Source organism: Scyliorhinus canicula, chromosome 22 (genome assembly GCF_902713615.1).
Source record: "Scyliorhinus canicula chromosome 22, sScyCan1.1, whole genome shotgun sequence".
NCBI lineage: Eukaryota > Metazoa > Chordata > Chondrichthyes > Carcharhiniformes > Scyliorhinidae > Scyliorhinus > Scyliorhinus canicula.
In genome coordinates, this window is record NC_052167.1 from 19,747,635 (window position 1) to 19,764,409 (window position 16,775).

Here is a 16,775-nt window from a genome sequence, read left to right on the forward strand (position 1 = left end):
CAATCGTGTTGGTAAATGATTAACATCTTGTTTTCCTACAGACCCACCAAAACTAACCTGTGCAAAACAAAAAGGGACGAGGGTTCGGTGGACGTGCGCTACAATCGTACATCACGATTATGATTGGGTTAAATAAAACGCTCAACAATTCTCCCCCACAGACACCCAGCTAATTTTCACTGCTGGATTCAACTTTCGTCCAATCTTTGGGCACAGTCTTGTGTGTTTTTAATCAAGATTAGCACAATCTCCATGAAGGGAGAAATCAAAGGACCAGCTGGTTGGCAGGTTGGCAGTTAAGTGCAGTCGAGTGGAGGGGATGGGTGGGGGAGGTTGCCGGGGGGGGGGGGGGGGGGGGGGGGCTGGAGGGGGGGGGCTGGAGGAAAAGAAAACAATAGATCATTGAAAAGGAGCAACAGAAACACTCGGTCCTTAGAAACCTTACGGGTCACAGAGATTGCTTAGCACTTTTCCCACAGCAGTGACTGACACTAATAATATTATTGATAATACCAACATTTTCAGCAAGACGAATCTTGCATCCATGACAGCCTGAGGAACCTTGACTTGTTATCAATAATGCACGCGCCAGAGTGGCTCCAGGCATATTGCACAGTTCCGAATGAAACATACTGTGGCAATTATTCCAAACAATGCATTATTTAATACACGGTTGAACTGGCAACGGTAGCATGAGTGGATAGCACTGTGGCTTCACAGCGCCAGGGTCCCAGGTTCGATTCCCCACTGGGTCACTGTCTGTGCGGAGTCTGCAAGTTCTCCCCGTGTCTGCGTGGGTTTCCTCCGGGTGTTCCGGTTTCCTCCCACGGTCCAAAGACGTGCAGGTTAGGTGGATCGGCCATGATAGATTGCCCTTCGTGACCAAAAAGGTTAGGAAGGGGTTATTGGGTTACGGGGATAGGGTGGAAGTGAGGGCTTAAGTGGGTCGGTGCAGACTCGATGGGCCGAATGGCCTCCTTCTGCACTGTAAGTTCTAAGTTCTATGAATCTGATATTCCAAGAATGCATTGAATTGGGCTCCGTGATTGCGGAATACCGGGGAAAGTACAAAAAAAATATTTATGAGCACGAAATCAGATCTGAGAGCGTGCATCCGTGAGCAAAAGACAAGACAGTCCTGGGATCTTTTCCTGAGAAAGACAAAGACCACATTTTTCCGGCTTTTCCCACTGGCAAGATCTTCTGTTCCCGCCAATAGCGACCCTGCCCAACCCTCCCCCCCTACTGTGGCAGGCGACGGATGGGCAACCCTCGCAAACTGCTGCAAACATCTGCAGGGCGGGAATATCCCGCCGTCGGTATTACAATCCCAGACGAGCCCCCTGTTTTGGTGAGGGTACGGGACTGAAGGCCCAATATTTTAGTTTATTTTGTAAGACTGTGCAGAAAGAATGATTTACTCCAGGATTGGTTGCACGAAGAAGTAGGGATTTGGTATTTTTTAGACAAAACGTTATTATGAATACAATATTAAACTGCTTAACTTCACACCCAAAAAGAACAACTTGCAAATACCCCTTAAACACTCCTGCTCAATTCCCCACTAAACAACAGGATAAGAAACATATAGCTCTCAATCCACCTTAAAATCTGCTTGGCGTAGAGTAATACATGCTTCTCAGAACAGATTTGGCTCTTGTTGGAAAGCCTTCAGACTCTGGCTGAATATCTTCAAAAAGCTGGTTCACCTGGCGAGCTTCAGATTCTTCATTGTCCTCAGACAAGACTGCTCTGCTTTAAATATTATTACTCTTTTCACAACTATCCTGCTGCGAGAGAATTGTGGACAGATGAGACTTCAACTCCTCTCCCAAGCTTTTCAAAATCTCTCTCGGAATCCCTTGGCTCCACTCAGCAATGACCTCATCTCCCCAAGCTGTAAAACAAATTAACTTTCCATGCTGAAGGCTCATTAACTCTCCAGGGACTGTCCCAGTCAAGCCACAGTGCATTAGCCCAGACTGAAAAACAAATTCCTCTGGTGAATTGCGCCTTGTGGCTCCAAAAGCTCTCAGGCCCTACAAAAAAATGATTTTTTTTTTAAAGAAACATGACCACTGCAGTCAAACTCACTCAGGCTTTTAACCCTTAAATTGCCCCAATACTTAGAATTGACGCTGAGGACCCGGGTTCGATCCTGACTCCGGGTCACTGTCCGTGTGGAGTTAGCACATCTCCCCGTGTCTGTGTGGGTCTCACCCCCACAACCCAAAGATGTGCATGGTGGGTGGATTGGCCACGCAAAATCGCACAGTCGTTGGCACTCGTAGTACCAGGGACCCGGGTTCAATTCCAACCTTGTCTGTGTGAAGTTTGCACGTTCTCCCCTGTGTCTGCATTGAGTTTCCTCCGGGTGCTCCGGTTTCCTCACACAGTCCAAAGATGTTCAGGTTCGCCATGCTAAAATTGCCCCTTCGTATCCAGGGAGCTGCAGGTTAGGTTGCGTGGATAGGATGGGGGTGGAGACATGGGTGGACTGCTTTTTTGGAGAGTTGGCGGACTGAAGGTAAAAGGCAGGTGCAGCAGGCAGTAAAGAAGGCAAATGGCCTTCATAACACGAGGATTTGAGTATAGGAATAGAGATCTTTTCCTGAAATTGTACAGGGCATTGGTGAGGCCACACCTGGAGTATTGTGTGCAGTTTTGGTGTCCTTATCTGAGGAAGGATGTTCTTGCCATGGAGGGAGTGCAGCGAAGGTTTACCAGGCTGATTCCTGGGATGGCGGGACTGTCATATGGGGAGAGATTTAGCGGGTTGGGATTATATTCATTGGAGTTTAGAAGAATGAGAAGGGACCTCATAGAAACTTATAAAATACTAACAGGATTAGACAGGGTAGATTCAGAAAGAATGTTCCCAATGGTGGGGGAGTCCAGAATTGGGGGTCATAGTTTGAGGAAAAGGGGTAAACCTTTTAGGACTGAGGTGAAGAGAAATGTCTTCACCCAGAGAGAAGAGTGGTGAATCTGTGGAATTCACTACCACAGAAAGTAGTTGAGCCAAAACGTTGTGTAATTTCAAGAAAGTTAGATATAACTCTTGGGGCTAAAGGGATAGAGGGATATGAGGGGAAGGCAGGATCAGGGTGTTGAACTTGATGATCAGCCATGATCATAATGAATGGCTGTGCAGGCTGGAAGGGCCGAATGGTCTCCTCCTGCTTCTATTTTCTATGTTTGACCCCCGGGCGAAGGTGACATACGGGCGTCACAGTTTTGGCTTCGGTGACAGGCCCACTTGTAGGTGGGTTTCTGCCAACGGTGCTGGGTTAAAACCATTATTAGTTGGCCACTTAACTGCTCCAGCTGGCAGCAGGCGGGAAGGTCAGAACTTAATTAGGGCAGCTTGGTCGGCGCAGGCTTGGAGGACTGAAGGGCCTGTTCCTGTGCTGTACTTTTCTTTGTTTTTGTTCTTTGTTTAATTCAGGTGGAGGGGGGGATGTGTGTGTGTGTGTGTGTGTGTGTGTGTGTAAGTGGGGGAGGGTTTAAACAGGGAGGGCGGGGGGGAGCTGACATTTTGGAATACCACCAACCCACCCTCCCCACTACCAGAGGGGGCCCTCCCCACTACCAGAGAGGGCTGACAGGCCTCTGCCTGGATGGGAACCTACCCTACAAGGCGGTTTATTTTATAACCAACAGAATCTGACCGACAGCACATAAGGTTTAATGTATTAAATGAGTTTTATCTCCTGTCATGCTGGAGTGACGTATTGCTTTGCTTCTAGTGCAATTGTTGTGAAATCTTCCAAACGTTTCACAAAGAGATGGGCCTGAAGCAACGCATCACCCACTTAGCTTTGCGCGTTTAATCACAGCCCAATAACCAGGGTCAAAAATTTATGGCAGGTTTTAATACTGTGAGAGCTCAGCAATATAAAGTCGCATCCCATTTGGAAACACTGCTGTCACCCGACTAAGTGTTCCGATGCATGAAGATGGCAACCCTGCAACTGTAACCAATACAATGTGATTCATGAAATTACCATCCATTAAATACAGGTACGAGCTGTCAAAGCACAAAATGGAAGGTCATTTAACAGCACTGGAATGCATCTTACAGCCTTTATTGTATGAAGTACACAAGCTCATTCAAGGCTCAATCAAAATGTGCACAGGGGTTGCAAAGGCCCTTAAGGACGAACAGCGTTCTTTTGTTACCAGCTTCTGCATCGGCGCAGCTCTCTGCTTTCCTGATTTCTCCGAGAAGTATATTTCCCGTCCTGAATGGCTGCCTGAGAGCTATCAAGTGCCGAGTGACCCCGGCCATCTTTTCATGCTGGCAACATGGTCCGTGGAACGTCAAGACAACAGCCCTCCCTGGGCGTGTTCCTGAGGCCTCTGCCTGTTCGACGCGGCCCAAAAAACTGAGATCGGCTCATGGGCCGGTGAGGAAGGCATTTCTTTGAACCCCTCCGACGGCCCAGTCACGTGGCGATTTCGATGTTAAGTAAGCGCATAAAGGGTGGCACTGTGTTGCAGTGGTTAGCACTGCCGCCCACGGCGCTGAGGACCCGGGTTCAATCCCGGCCCCGGGTCACTGTCCGTCTGGAGGTTGCACATTCTCCCCGTCTTTGCGTGAATTTCGCCCCCACAACCCAACGATGTGCAGGGCAGGTGGACTGGCCATGTTAAATTGCCCCTTGATTGGGAGAAAAGTGTACTCTAAATTTATTTTTTTAAAGTTGGCGCAGAAAGTGGCTCGTAGTTGGCAACAGCCCCCCCCCACCCCTGCCCCAACCATGTACCGGTTGCAGGGATTATGGAACCTGAAGGGTCTGTGGGGTTTTGGGGGGGGGGGTGTAATTTAGTGTGGCTGTCGGGGTTGGGGCTAGTTGGGGTGGTGAGTTTGGGAGGTGGGGAGTTGGGTGGGGTTGATGGGTGGAGAGTTGGTTGAAGGTGGTGTTTGGGGTGGAGGGGCGGGACGCTAGGGGGGGAAGTTACTGTTGCGGGGTGTGAGGTTGGTGGGGGTCGAGGTGGAATTCCCTCTGCAGGATGGCCTGTGGCTGCCTTCAAACCTCAGCAGGCAGGCCTGGAGGTCATGTAGGCCTAGCTTGACCACTGGTACTCCAGCCTGCTGCTGGGTGCCAGCCATCATTCAAGCAGTTGAACTACATCCCCATCACGTTGGGGGACTGGTGGTCAACTGGAAAATCCCAGTCAACCTTCTGCAACTATCGCCAACAACGTGCTTACTGAGCCTAATGTGCTGCCCGTTTTGTTAAGGGGCTGCACAACATTCCTGGGCTCCGATCTGCTCTCCCCTTAAATGACTAGCACCAGGAACATTATCGGAAGACCGGCATGCCAGGTGACAATTGGGGGCATTTTTGAGTTTGCTCTGCCCAAAGGGATTCAACCAGAGGATCAGGAAAAGCACGTGCCCCATTCCCAGCATGCACTGCCAGCAGCCCAACCTTCCTTGGTACTTACGTAAGGAACAAACACAAACAAGAGGCAGGTGAAGCCCCTGAGATGAGGTTGGTTGCTTGAAGACGAGGGGAGACAGCGGTGGCCCTCGTGTTAATATCAAGGACTATTGCTCTGGGGATATGGGTTCAAATCCCACCAGGGCAGCAGGTGAAACTTAAATTCAGTTCATAAATCTGGAATTATAAAGCTTGTCTCAGTCATGGCGACCATAAAATGATTATAACATCCCAATTGTCAGGAAAACCCATCTCCCTTCAGGAGAGGAAGTCTTCCAGCCTTACCTGGTCTGGCCTACATAGAACCACGGAATTCCTGCAGTGCAGAAGGAGGCCATTTGGCACATCGAGCATGCACCGACGCTCTGAAAGCGCACCCTACCTCGGCCCATTCCCCGGCCTTATTCCTCTAATCCCACCTAACCCTAATCTTTGGGCACTAAAGGCGCAATCGAGCATAGCCTAACCAGCACATCTTGGGACTTGTGGGAGGAAACCGGAGGAAACTCACGCAGACACGGGGAGAACGTGCAAACTCCACACAGACAGTGACCCAAGCCGGGAACCGAACCTGGGACCCTGGCGCTGTGAAGCAACAGTGCTAACCACTGTGCCACCCTATGTGACGCTGCCTGAAATGGACGAGCAAGCCACTCGGTTCAAGGGGAATTAGGGACGGGCAACTAACATTGGCCTCAGGGTAATGGTTGGCCATCAGTGATGCAGGGTAAAAAACAAAGGCATGTGAGTAGGGCAGACCTGTATGGGGTTTAGGCTCCAGTGTTTACAGTGTGTCCTTCCAGGACTCTGTACTTCTGGAACACACTATTGTAAATAAATGTCATCTATTATGGAACAGACATTCCCCGAGAGAGCTGAGCCTCACGAATGATTACTTAACCGTACTGACAACATCTCTACACAATCAAATAAATTCTTCAGAGAGACAACTCCAGGGCCACCTAGCTTGCTGAGCCTTTGTATTCGCTCTGCATACGTAAGGCGTTACATAACGGCTGGGCATTGTACAGGGCGACAAGACCAAAATCGAAATGATTCTTTAAAGCTAGAAAGCTCTGTTCATCTAATGAACAGCGCCTGAGGAGGAACACTCTCCCGTGGCATTCAGAACATTCTTTAATGCCGCACTCTGATGAGCTGACGTCTTTGATATCCGAATAAAGCACATATCGTCTTTTTGTGCTGAGTATTGTTCAGTGGCAAGTACAATTTGGACCATGGAACAAAAAAAACACGCAGCCTTAGAATCCCAGCAAGGAAATGCTAGTTCCTCCTGCAAAACCTGGTCTCTCCACATCACCACCTTCCCGCAAGCTACATACAGAAAGAATTTGCATTTCTATAGCACCTTGCACATCCTCCAGACGTCCAGTGCTTTACAGCCAGCTAAGTACAGTTGAGTTCCTGTTGTAACGCGGATAATACAGCAGTTAATTTGTCCGAGCGGTTCAAGTTGAAAAGACTATCAGAATTATTAGATCAGGTTGCTTCTATCATCAAAACGGCTGGATCTTGCTGGATACTACAACAGCGAGTGCATTTCGAATTTGCTTAATTGACGGCAAGGCACATCCTGAAGTTAAGGGGATCAGGGGTTATGGGGAGAAGGCAGGAGAACGGGGATGAGAAAATATCAGCCATGATTGAACGGCGGAGCAGACTCGATGGGCCGAGTGGCCTAATTCTGCTCCTATGTCTTATGGTCTTATGGTTGTGCACGGCGCTTTATAAATACAAGACGCTGTTCCTTACTACTGTGCCCTTGTTATATTGGAGTACAGAGACAAGGACTGAGTTGGCATACCAAAGATCACCTAGTTCAAGAATTTATTATTGTACAACAAACTGTGGGTTGGAAACTAACGCTAATAAACTGGAACAAACACAACTATCCACGGCAAATTCCTCTACAGACTCCCCCTTGGTTACAGTGCCACATGGTATAACTTGGCTGCCGCCTAGTGGTTGGAGGTCAAACATATTTACATGTACAGTTGCTCATGCATATCACTGCACCCCTCATGTAATGTTTCTCCGAGGCTCGTCCCTGCGATGAACGGGAAATCCGACGGGACCCCCGTGCAGCGGTTTGATTGTCTGATACAATTACTGACAGGCCTTTAAGTGAAGGCCCAAAGTTCCTATCCAAAACACAGCAGGATGTTGTTTACATGTGCAAATGAACAACAGCAGCCCTTTCCTCTCAGTCTATCTCTCCCAGTCCCCACCCTTATCCTGCTGCCTCCTCTGCTCGTCAATACTGTGATTATATTTTTAAAAATCAAGCAAAAAAATTGTGGGATTAATGGACCAACATTTGTTTGATTCCATGTCAGGCAATTCAACTGTGGCGCGGTATCACACACACCCGTCAACAGGTAGGGCAGCACGGTGATTAGCACTGCTGCCTCACAGCTCCAGGGTCCCAGGTTCGATTTGTGGTTTGGGTCACTGCCTGTGCGGAGTCTTCACGTCCTCCCCGTGTGTGTGTGGGCTTCCTCCGGGTGCTCCGGTTTCCTCCCACAGTCCAAAGATGTGCAGGTCAGGTGGATTGGCCGTGATAATTTGTTCCTTAGTGTCCAAGGGTGGGTAGTTTAGGTGGGGCTACTGGGATAGGGTGGGGGCGTGGGCCTAGGTGGGGTGTTCTTTCAGGAGGTTGGTGCGGACTCGATGGGCCGAATGGCCTGTCTCTGCCCTGTAGGGATGCAATGATTCTATGGTTCTAACTGCTGGAGAGGAGTAGGCACCTGCTAGGGATGGCAGCCTGGTCTGGGCTTCGTGCTGGAGTGTCATCGTTTGACATCTTCCACAGCCAAACAACCTTTTTTCTCCCGTCGCCCATATAATTATTCAACAAAAGTGCTCGGTGCGGTGCTTACATTTGCTCCATCAGGAACAATTTTTTTAAAGTAAATTTAGAGTACCCAATTAAATTTTCCAATTCAGGGGCAATTTAGCGTGGCCAATCCACCTACCCTGCACATCTTTGGGTTGTGGGGGTGAGAGCCACGCAAACACGGGGAGAATGTGCAAACCCCACACGGACAGTGACCCAGAGCCGGGATCGAACCTGGGACCTCGGCGCCGTGAGGCAGCAGGGCTAACCACTAGGCCACCGTGCTGCCCTCTTAGTTGCTGAGATGTGAATGATTAAAGCCTCCCTGCTAAAAGAAAAAAAATAAGAATGAACAAACCGAAAGATCCCAGCCGGAAAATTGGAATACAATTATTTTTTAAAGTTCAAAGTTTAGGTCTGCCAGCCTATCTAAACTGAGTGCCCCTGTGTACGGAGAGATCTTTCTGGTGGTGCAGCCTCAGTAACTGAAATGAAATGAAATGAAAATCGCTTATTGTCACGAGTAGGCTTCAAATGAAGTTACTCTGAAAAGCCCCTAGTCGCCACATTCCGGCGCCTGTTCGGGGAGGCTGGTACGGGAATCGAACCGTGCTGCTGGCCTGCCTTGGCCTGGTTTAAAAGCCAGTGGTTTAGCCCCTCTGGTTGACACTGATTGACAAGGCTGCGTGACTTCGTTCAAAGAAATCTCATTGCTGTTTTTGTTTTCTGCATATGCTTTGCAGGAACTCCCTTCAGCTACATTATCTGTCCATGGTCAGTGCTGCTGTCAGCGAGTGGTAGCTTGTCCTTTCGAAGCAATGTCTCGGGTGGCGACATTTACACCTTCACGGCACCAGAAATGCTGCAGGGGAGAGGCTCGAGTTCGCAGCTTGGGATAGAAAAGGTCAGTGGAAATCCTCTAATTGATTACTTTAGCGGACGGAACTTTGTCAGACTCTCAACGCACAGTGGCAGCCCCGTGTACCATCTACAAGATGCGCTGCCGCAACTCACCACGGTTACCACTGGTTATCTTCACTGGTGCCAGATGTTGAGGTAGGTTGTTGGTGGGGGTGGGCGGGGGTGGCGCGGGGGTGGGGGTGAGATGGATTGTTGTGGGTTTTGTGGCGGCCCTTTTGGTTTGAGGGGGGGCAAGTGCTGGGGTTCACAGGTCAGCAGGAGCAGGAAACCCCGAGATGGGCTGGGAGGCAGACAGACCTGGTGGGGGCGGGGTCACCAATGGACCCGGGGGACACCCTTAGCCACCAATTGCCCAGTGTGCCCAGTGTTACCGAATACGGATATGATCAAACGTGAGGCCTGGAGAGCTCCTTCCAGAACCATTACACCTTCGAGAACCATGACACCTTCGAGAACCATGACACCTTCGAGAACCATGACCAATTAATGTTGTAACTCCTGAAATTGATTCTACTTTCTTGAAATGTGGGGCGGGTTGGGGGGGAAGGAGGGGCCGGGGGGGGGGGGGGGGGGGGGGGGGGGGGAGGTGGGAGGGGGGGTGTAGGTGGAATCCAATCCTATCAGCGAGGTGCTAACCGTGGAACAGGTCACAAGACTTGGCTCAGTGGTCACGTTGGGTGAGAAGGTTATGGGCTCAAATCCAACACTGGAAAGTTGCCCAGCGTCATCTTGGATGTCACTTCCGTGCGGTGCTGAGGGATTGTCGGAGGCCCCACGTTGAATCCAGGCCGCCCCCGTCTGCCCTCTCAGTTGGGCACCCTGCACAATATTTATCCATCAGCCGCCCTCACTGAAAGAAAATTATTTCATTGGCTGCTGCACCTCTCCACATGACAGAATATCACGTCTGTTGTAAACTGGCTGGTGGAAAGTGATTGCTATGGTAAACCAACAACTCCATGATTGCTGTATGATGTGACCACTAAGTTGGCTACATAGAAGGCGAGCGCGATAGAGCGCGGTCTTTTTTTGGCTAGCAATCTCTGTGACCGCAAAATACTTAATTGGCGGCAAAATCTTTTGGATCACCCAGAGTTTATATACAAATGCCGGTTTAAAAACATACTTTCCTTCCTTATTTTTTCCTTCCATTTCAGAGGGGATGGGGGATTGCTGTTGGTATCCGAGAGAAGGGGATTATTGATTAGGATATAGACCGTCGATGGGCAACCGAGGCCAGTGATTGGCCGCATGAGTGACCTTGCCCCCCGGGCCCAGGCTGTAGGTCGCCCACCATTGCCGTAGACCCTTTGTCAGACCACAATTCTGGCCAGCTGGAATCTGTACCTATATGCTTGCCTGTGCCTGACCTGACATGAACTATTAGGCCCAAGCCCCAGGACTCTTCCATCTTATTTCACGGCGACTTTTATTTTTCCCATTTTCGCAGCTTTTCACTGTTCCCTGTGACCTTTCATTGCCGCAGCCGTTTTCACGTTTTGTTTTATGCTTTGAACGTTTCTTCCTCCATCCCCCCAACCCTCTCACTGAGGTGACGGTGCCTGTCATCGCCCAGCTTTGTGCTTTTGCAAATAGCAATTGGAAGGTCACTGAACACGTTAACTGCCTCTTAGAGACTGAGGGTCTTTTCAAGGACTTGTTTGTTTTTCAGTTTCCATTCTCGAAACGGCAAGCGATCTATTTGTCTTTTTCGGTGGACTTGCTCCGTTTTGACAGCATTTTGGTTTAGAAAACCAGCGATGTCTATTTTCCTCTTTTCAATTGGAAAGAAAAGGAAATATGAAGGAAGGCTTGCCTTCATACAGCGCCATTCACGACTGCAGGGGTCCCGAAACATTTTGCAGTCAATTAAGAAACGCGGAGGATAATTTGTACACAGCAAGATCCCACAAATAGACATGTGATAATGACCAGATAATCCGCCGCAGCGATGTTGGCCGAGGGACAAATATTGGGACAGGAAACCTGGGAGAAGATAAGTTCTTTGAAACAGATCGGGTGGATCCCTCAAGACAATCTCTCCTCGTGCGTCATTCCCGCCATCCCAGGAATCAGTCTGGTAAACCTTCGCTGCTCTCCCTCTATAGCAAGAGCATCCTTCCTCAGAAAAGGAGACCAAAACTGCACCCAATACTCCAGGAGTGGCCTCACCGAGGCCCTGTATAATTGCAGCAAGACACCCCTGCTCCAGTGTTCCAATCCTCCCTCACTGAAGGCCAACATACCATTTGCCTTCTTTACCCCCTGCTGCACCTGCATGCTTACCTTCAGCGACTAGTGTACGATGACACCCAAGTCTCGTTGCACATTCCCCTGTGAGGGCGTTGGTTTAATGCTTCATCCAAGAAGGCAGTGCCGCACTCCTTCAGTACAGTAGTCCCCCGTTATACCGCGCTCCGCAATACCGCGGTTTGCGATATACCGCGGGGGGGCTTATGGACCCCAACTGTCAGTTGTGTCAATTTCAGCGGCCGGCTCACTTTGATCCGGAGAGGAAAGCTGCTCTCTCACTGAAACAATCAGCCGGCCGCTGAAATTGACACTGCCGGCTGCTCTCTCCCTCCAATCAGAAACATTAAAACTTAAAAGTTGGATTGGAGGGAGAGAGCAGCCGGCAGTGTCAATTTCAGCGGCCGGCTGATTGTTTCAGTGAGAGAGCAGCTTCCCTCTCCGGATCAAAGTGAGCCGGCCGCTGAAATTGACACTGCCCGCTGCTCTCTCCCTCCAATCCAACTTTTAAGTTTTAATGTTTCTGATTGGAGGGAGAGAGCAGCCGGCAGTGTCAATTTCAGCGGCCGGCTGATTGTTTCAGTGAGAGAGAGCAGCTTCCCTCTCCGGATCAAAGTGAGCCGGCCGCTGAAATTGACACTGTTTTAATTAGATCCACGATGGGGGTTTTAAATTTATTTAAAAATCTATGCTAGCGCTTCCCATTGTGAGTCTACGGGGGTCTGACCTCTCCCCCCGCCCCCCCGTAGACTCTCAATGGGAAGCGCTAGCATAGATTTTTAAATAAATTTAAAACCCCCATCGTGGATATCCGCGGCTCGGTTGCAACGCGGGTGGCTGTCTTGGACCCCAACACCCGCGTTATAAAGGGGGACTACTGTATTGCACTGGAGTGTCAGTCAAGATGTTGTACTCAAGTGTCTGGACTGGGATGTGATAGTTCTGAGTGTATTAATCTATGCTCTGTAAAGGTGCCACCTGATCAGGGGGTTCTAGCTATTAACATTAAATAATTCATGATACATGCAAGGTAGCCCTTGTGGTAGTATGACCAGGGGTATTACGGTACTTGGAAGTGTGAGCTGCCATTGGTGCAGAGGACTCGCTGCCCAATGGCCCAGGTATGCCATGTGCCTCTCAGCCGATTGGCTGAGAGGTAGGTAGTGATGGAACCATCAATTCAGCGAACACGTGTAGTTGGATCTGAACAGAGGCTTTAATACACTTACAATAGAGCCAGCCTATTCGTCGTTGAACTTCAGGTGAACTGACAGGCTGGCTTTAAGGCACTGATCTTTATACATCGGTCCCAGGGGGAGGAGTCCTGGGCGGAGCCAAGTGAGGAGCCCAGTACAAACTCTCGCGTACTCCCAGAGCGACTCCCCCTGGTGGTCGGATAGTGCAACTGCACTTACAATGGGTAGATAACGAACACATATACATGGAGTGATATTGGCAACTATATATAGTATGAATCACATTCACCACAGGTAGCTCCGCCTACGAGGCGGGGTATAAGAACCCGTGTTCCCCGGCAGCCTGCCATTCTTCTGTACGTCTGCTGCTGGGTACACTTCTTGTGTATTAAAGCCTATCATTCGGACTTTATCTACGTTTCGTGTCCATTGATTGTGCATCAGCTCTGTAATAACCTGAGCCATTTTGCTGCTTTGCTGTTCTGCTCTGATCGACAGTGCGGGGCAGGTTTTGCCATACCAGAAATACCAGTCCATATGCAGTAGCCCCAAAAATACAATGGCTAGGCCAGAGGCTTGGAATTTTGCTGTGAGTAACTCACCTCTTGACTCTTCAAAGTCTGTCCACCATCTACTGAGTACAAGTCAGCAGTGTGACTGAGTACTCTCCACTTACCTGGATGAGTGCAGCTCCAACAACACTCAAGAAGCTCAACACCATCCGGGACAAAGAAGCCCACTCGATGGACATGTTGTCAACCATCTTAAACATTCACTGCCCCCACTACTGGTGCATAGTGGCAGCAGTGAGAACAACTACAAGATGCAGTGGCAACTCACCAAGGCCCCTTTGACAGCACCTTCCAAACTCATGATGTCTACCACCTAGAAGGACAAGGACAGCAGATGCTTGGGAACTCCACCACCTGCAAGCACCTGTCCAAGTCACACACCCCCATCCTGATTTGGAACTATATCAACCGTTCTTTCACTGTGGCCAGGTCAAAACTCCCTCCCCAACAGCGCTTACACCGCATGGACGGCAGCGGTTCAAGAAGGCAGCTCACCTCCACCTTCACAGGGGGAATTAGAGATTGTAATAATCCACAGGAGGCAGGAGTCCCGTCACCACACCAATATTTATTGCCAATAGCTATATACAAGAGCAGCTCCAACAGTGCTGCTAGCATTCCAGTCAACTTAAGACTGGATCACAAAGCCTACACAGGTGCTTATTTGGGCCCCCTCAATGAGCTATCATTGAGGGAGCTCATACTCCAATTGGCCAACCAATAATGCTAATTGGAGGTCATTACAGAGATGCTGACCTTGCCAGCAATACTCACATCCCATGAAAGAATTTAAAAACAATACTGTTCTCCAAGACTGGGAATGATCCAGTTTTGTGGAGCTGTATTGCTGACTTGTACAAACATCAGCTTCACTCTGCCCAAACAAAATGGCGGCTGTCCAGTCAGATAGATTGTTGGCACAGTGCTGCCACCTGTGGAGGTTCAGGATAATGTCACCTTCTTCCAGCATTGGTTACATCTTTCGGGGACACAACTCGCTCAAAGTTGGGCCTTCATTTGTCGAACACTCATTAAGGTTTTGCTTGCTCAAGGATACCTTAGCACCAGGCCTGAAATTTTGAAACCAGTTCAACATCAAGTGGAAGTTAGAGCCAGCCAGCGGCCTGCTACAGAGTCCGACCTATCATTATATTTCCGGTAGACGAAGGGCTAATTCTGATTAATCGGCACCTGATAAATCTCAAAATAAACATATTTGATTGAGCAGGATTAAAAGATGGTAATAAATCAGGAATTAGCACAAATATGAGGTAGAATAATCCCTTGCTGTGTTTTGTTTACTGGCAGACCTGACCGATTGGGTGTGACCAATTGTAAAGTGCCTCAATGACATGAAATAAAAGTGATTGTGGCGATTGGATTCCAGGCACGTTTTTAAAGAAGCATTTGATTGTAGTCCAAAAGCAGGAACTTCCAGTTTGATAAGATTTGATTTGCCGAGGCTTCATTCTTGTCGCCCTGTCTCCAACCCACACCCCATACAAAGGTGCTGGGCAAGATTCTTCGCTTGCCAACGCCGATTTCGTAATCGGAGATCGGGCGGAGAATCCATTTTTACGACCGAATCGGGGGCGGCGCCTGTTTTGCGCAGGTTGCGCACGCTCCACCACCTCCATGCGGGACCCTGGCGTGGCGGCTGCGGACTGTGTACAGCCCCGCCACAGTCAGGCGGGAGCTGTGCTGCTGGCTGGGTGGGGGGGGGGGGGGGGAGGGGGGGGGGTTCGACGAGGGCTGGGAGGACTGGTGGGGGGTGGCCAGGGGGGCACTATCTAGCAGGTTGGGTCTCAAGGTTGATATTGGGCTTGTTCACTAACTATGACCCTTGAATACGATTAAATACATTCCATAAACACCGAATATTTCATAACGGGCTATAGAAAATGCTTAATCGTTCATTTATTAATAGAACTCACTTATTAATAGGGCCTCACGGTAGCATGGTGGTTAGCATCAATGCTTCACAGCTCCAGGGTCCCAGGTTCGATTCCCAGCTGGGTCACTGTCTGTGTGGAGTCTGCACGTCCTCCCCGTGTCTGCGTGGGTTTCCTCCGGGTGCTCCGGTTTCCTCCCACAGTCCAAAGATGTGCGGGTTAGGTGGATTGGCCATGCTAAATTGCCCGTAGTGTAAGGTTAATGGGGGGATTGTTGGGCTATGGGTATACGGGTTACGTGGGTTTAAGTAGGGTGATCATTGTTCGGCACAACATCGAGGGCCGAAGGGCCTGTTCTGTGCTGTACTGTTCTATTCTAACTGTCATCAATTTCAAGTGATAAAAAGCAAAATAAATATTTACACTAATGGACGCAGAGGGAGCGCACGGCTCTCACAGTCAATGTTGTGAGCAATCAGCGCACGCCGCACCTCACTCGCCCTCGCTTTACGTGCAAATCATTTCAGTCATTCCGGTAGGAAAAAAAAACGACACAGACGGAAACCAGTGGAATGTGGCAACTCTGCGCATGGGCAACGGTCAACAAAGTGCCGTGTGGGGCCGCACTCAGAACCCAGATGGATGGCCGCTTGCCCACCATTGATTTACAAGCTGGCAGTCAACGTGATTGGCCACATTATGAACACACCTTCCATCTCCATGAAGTCCCAGGTGGGTCTTGAACCCTGGGCTGTTGGCTCAAAGTTCGGCACATGACCACCTCGCCGCAAGGCTTCCTATCGTAATCTTCCTTTTTAAGTTTGATCTTCGCCCAATGGCCAGGTCATTTTTATTATACAAATAACGGTATGATATCCATGTTCTTTTTTGCAGTAAGTAGCTTGCTGGGTCACTGCATAGAGTGTCGCATAGCAGCGATATGTTGGTTACGATTTATGGCTGTGATATTCCCACGTCACGTGGGAGTCGAATCCTCTGTAGGCCAGACGAGATTGGGCTGGCAGATTCCCTTTCCTTGAAGGACGTTAATGCCATTTTGACAATCCAGCATCTTTCGTGTTTGTGTTCTTCCAGAACCTGCCTGGAAGTGATCGGGTTAATTCAATTCAATAAAGCACGGCACACGGAAGGAGAGCTGAACCCACCACCGGCTGGTGTAACTGCTCTGGAGCGCTTTAATCTATGTTCACACGGCCAACTGGTCAATGTTCTTGGTCATTTCCCCACCTGTAGATGACACTGCTCCAGATCGTGTGAAACGCGAGAAAGCATTGGTTAATAAAATGCTGTCGTTCCACTCCTACCGTCGCAACTTTAACATATCCTGAGACACTTCACAGAGGCGCGACGAAACGAACTTTCGATTAAGTACCGTTTACTCTCAAATGAATCTTCCTCACATTTGAAGACAGTAAGAAGTCTTACAACACCAGGTTAAAGTCCAACAGGTTTGTTTCAAACACTGTTTGAAACAAACCTGTTGGACTTTAACCTGGTGTTGTAAGACTTCTTACTGTGCTCACCCCAGTCCAACGCCGGCATCTCCACATCATGGCTACATTTGAAGAGACGCTGCTGATTAAAGGCTGCGTGATTACAGGTGACCAAGCAAACCT

The 16,775-nt window shown here is 49.3% G+C and overlaps 1 protein-coding gene across 1 annotated transcript in view; it reads left to right on the forward strand.

The window, feature by feature from the left end:
* ptpn20 (protein tyrosine phosphatase non-receptor type 20) overlaps positions 1–16,775 on the forward strand; it is a 364,145-nt gene that overhangs the window by 41,580 nt on the left and 305,790 nt on the right. The window contains exon 3 of the mRNA XM_038782830.1: positions 9,051–9,211. Within this exon, the coding sequence (XP_038638758.1) occupies positions 9,051–9,211 (161 nt within the window). The remainder of the gene's footprint in view (positions 1–9,050; positions 9,212–16,775) is intronic.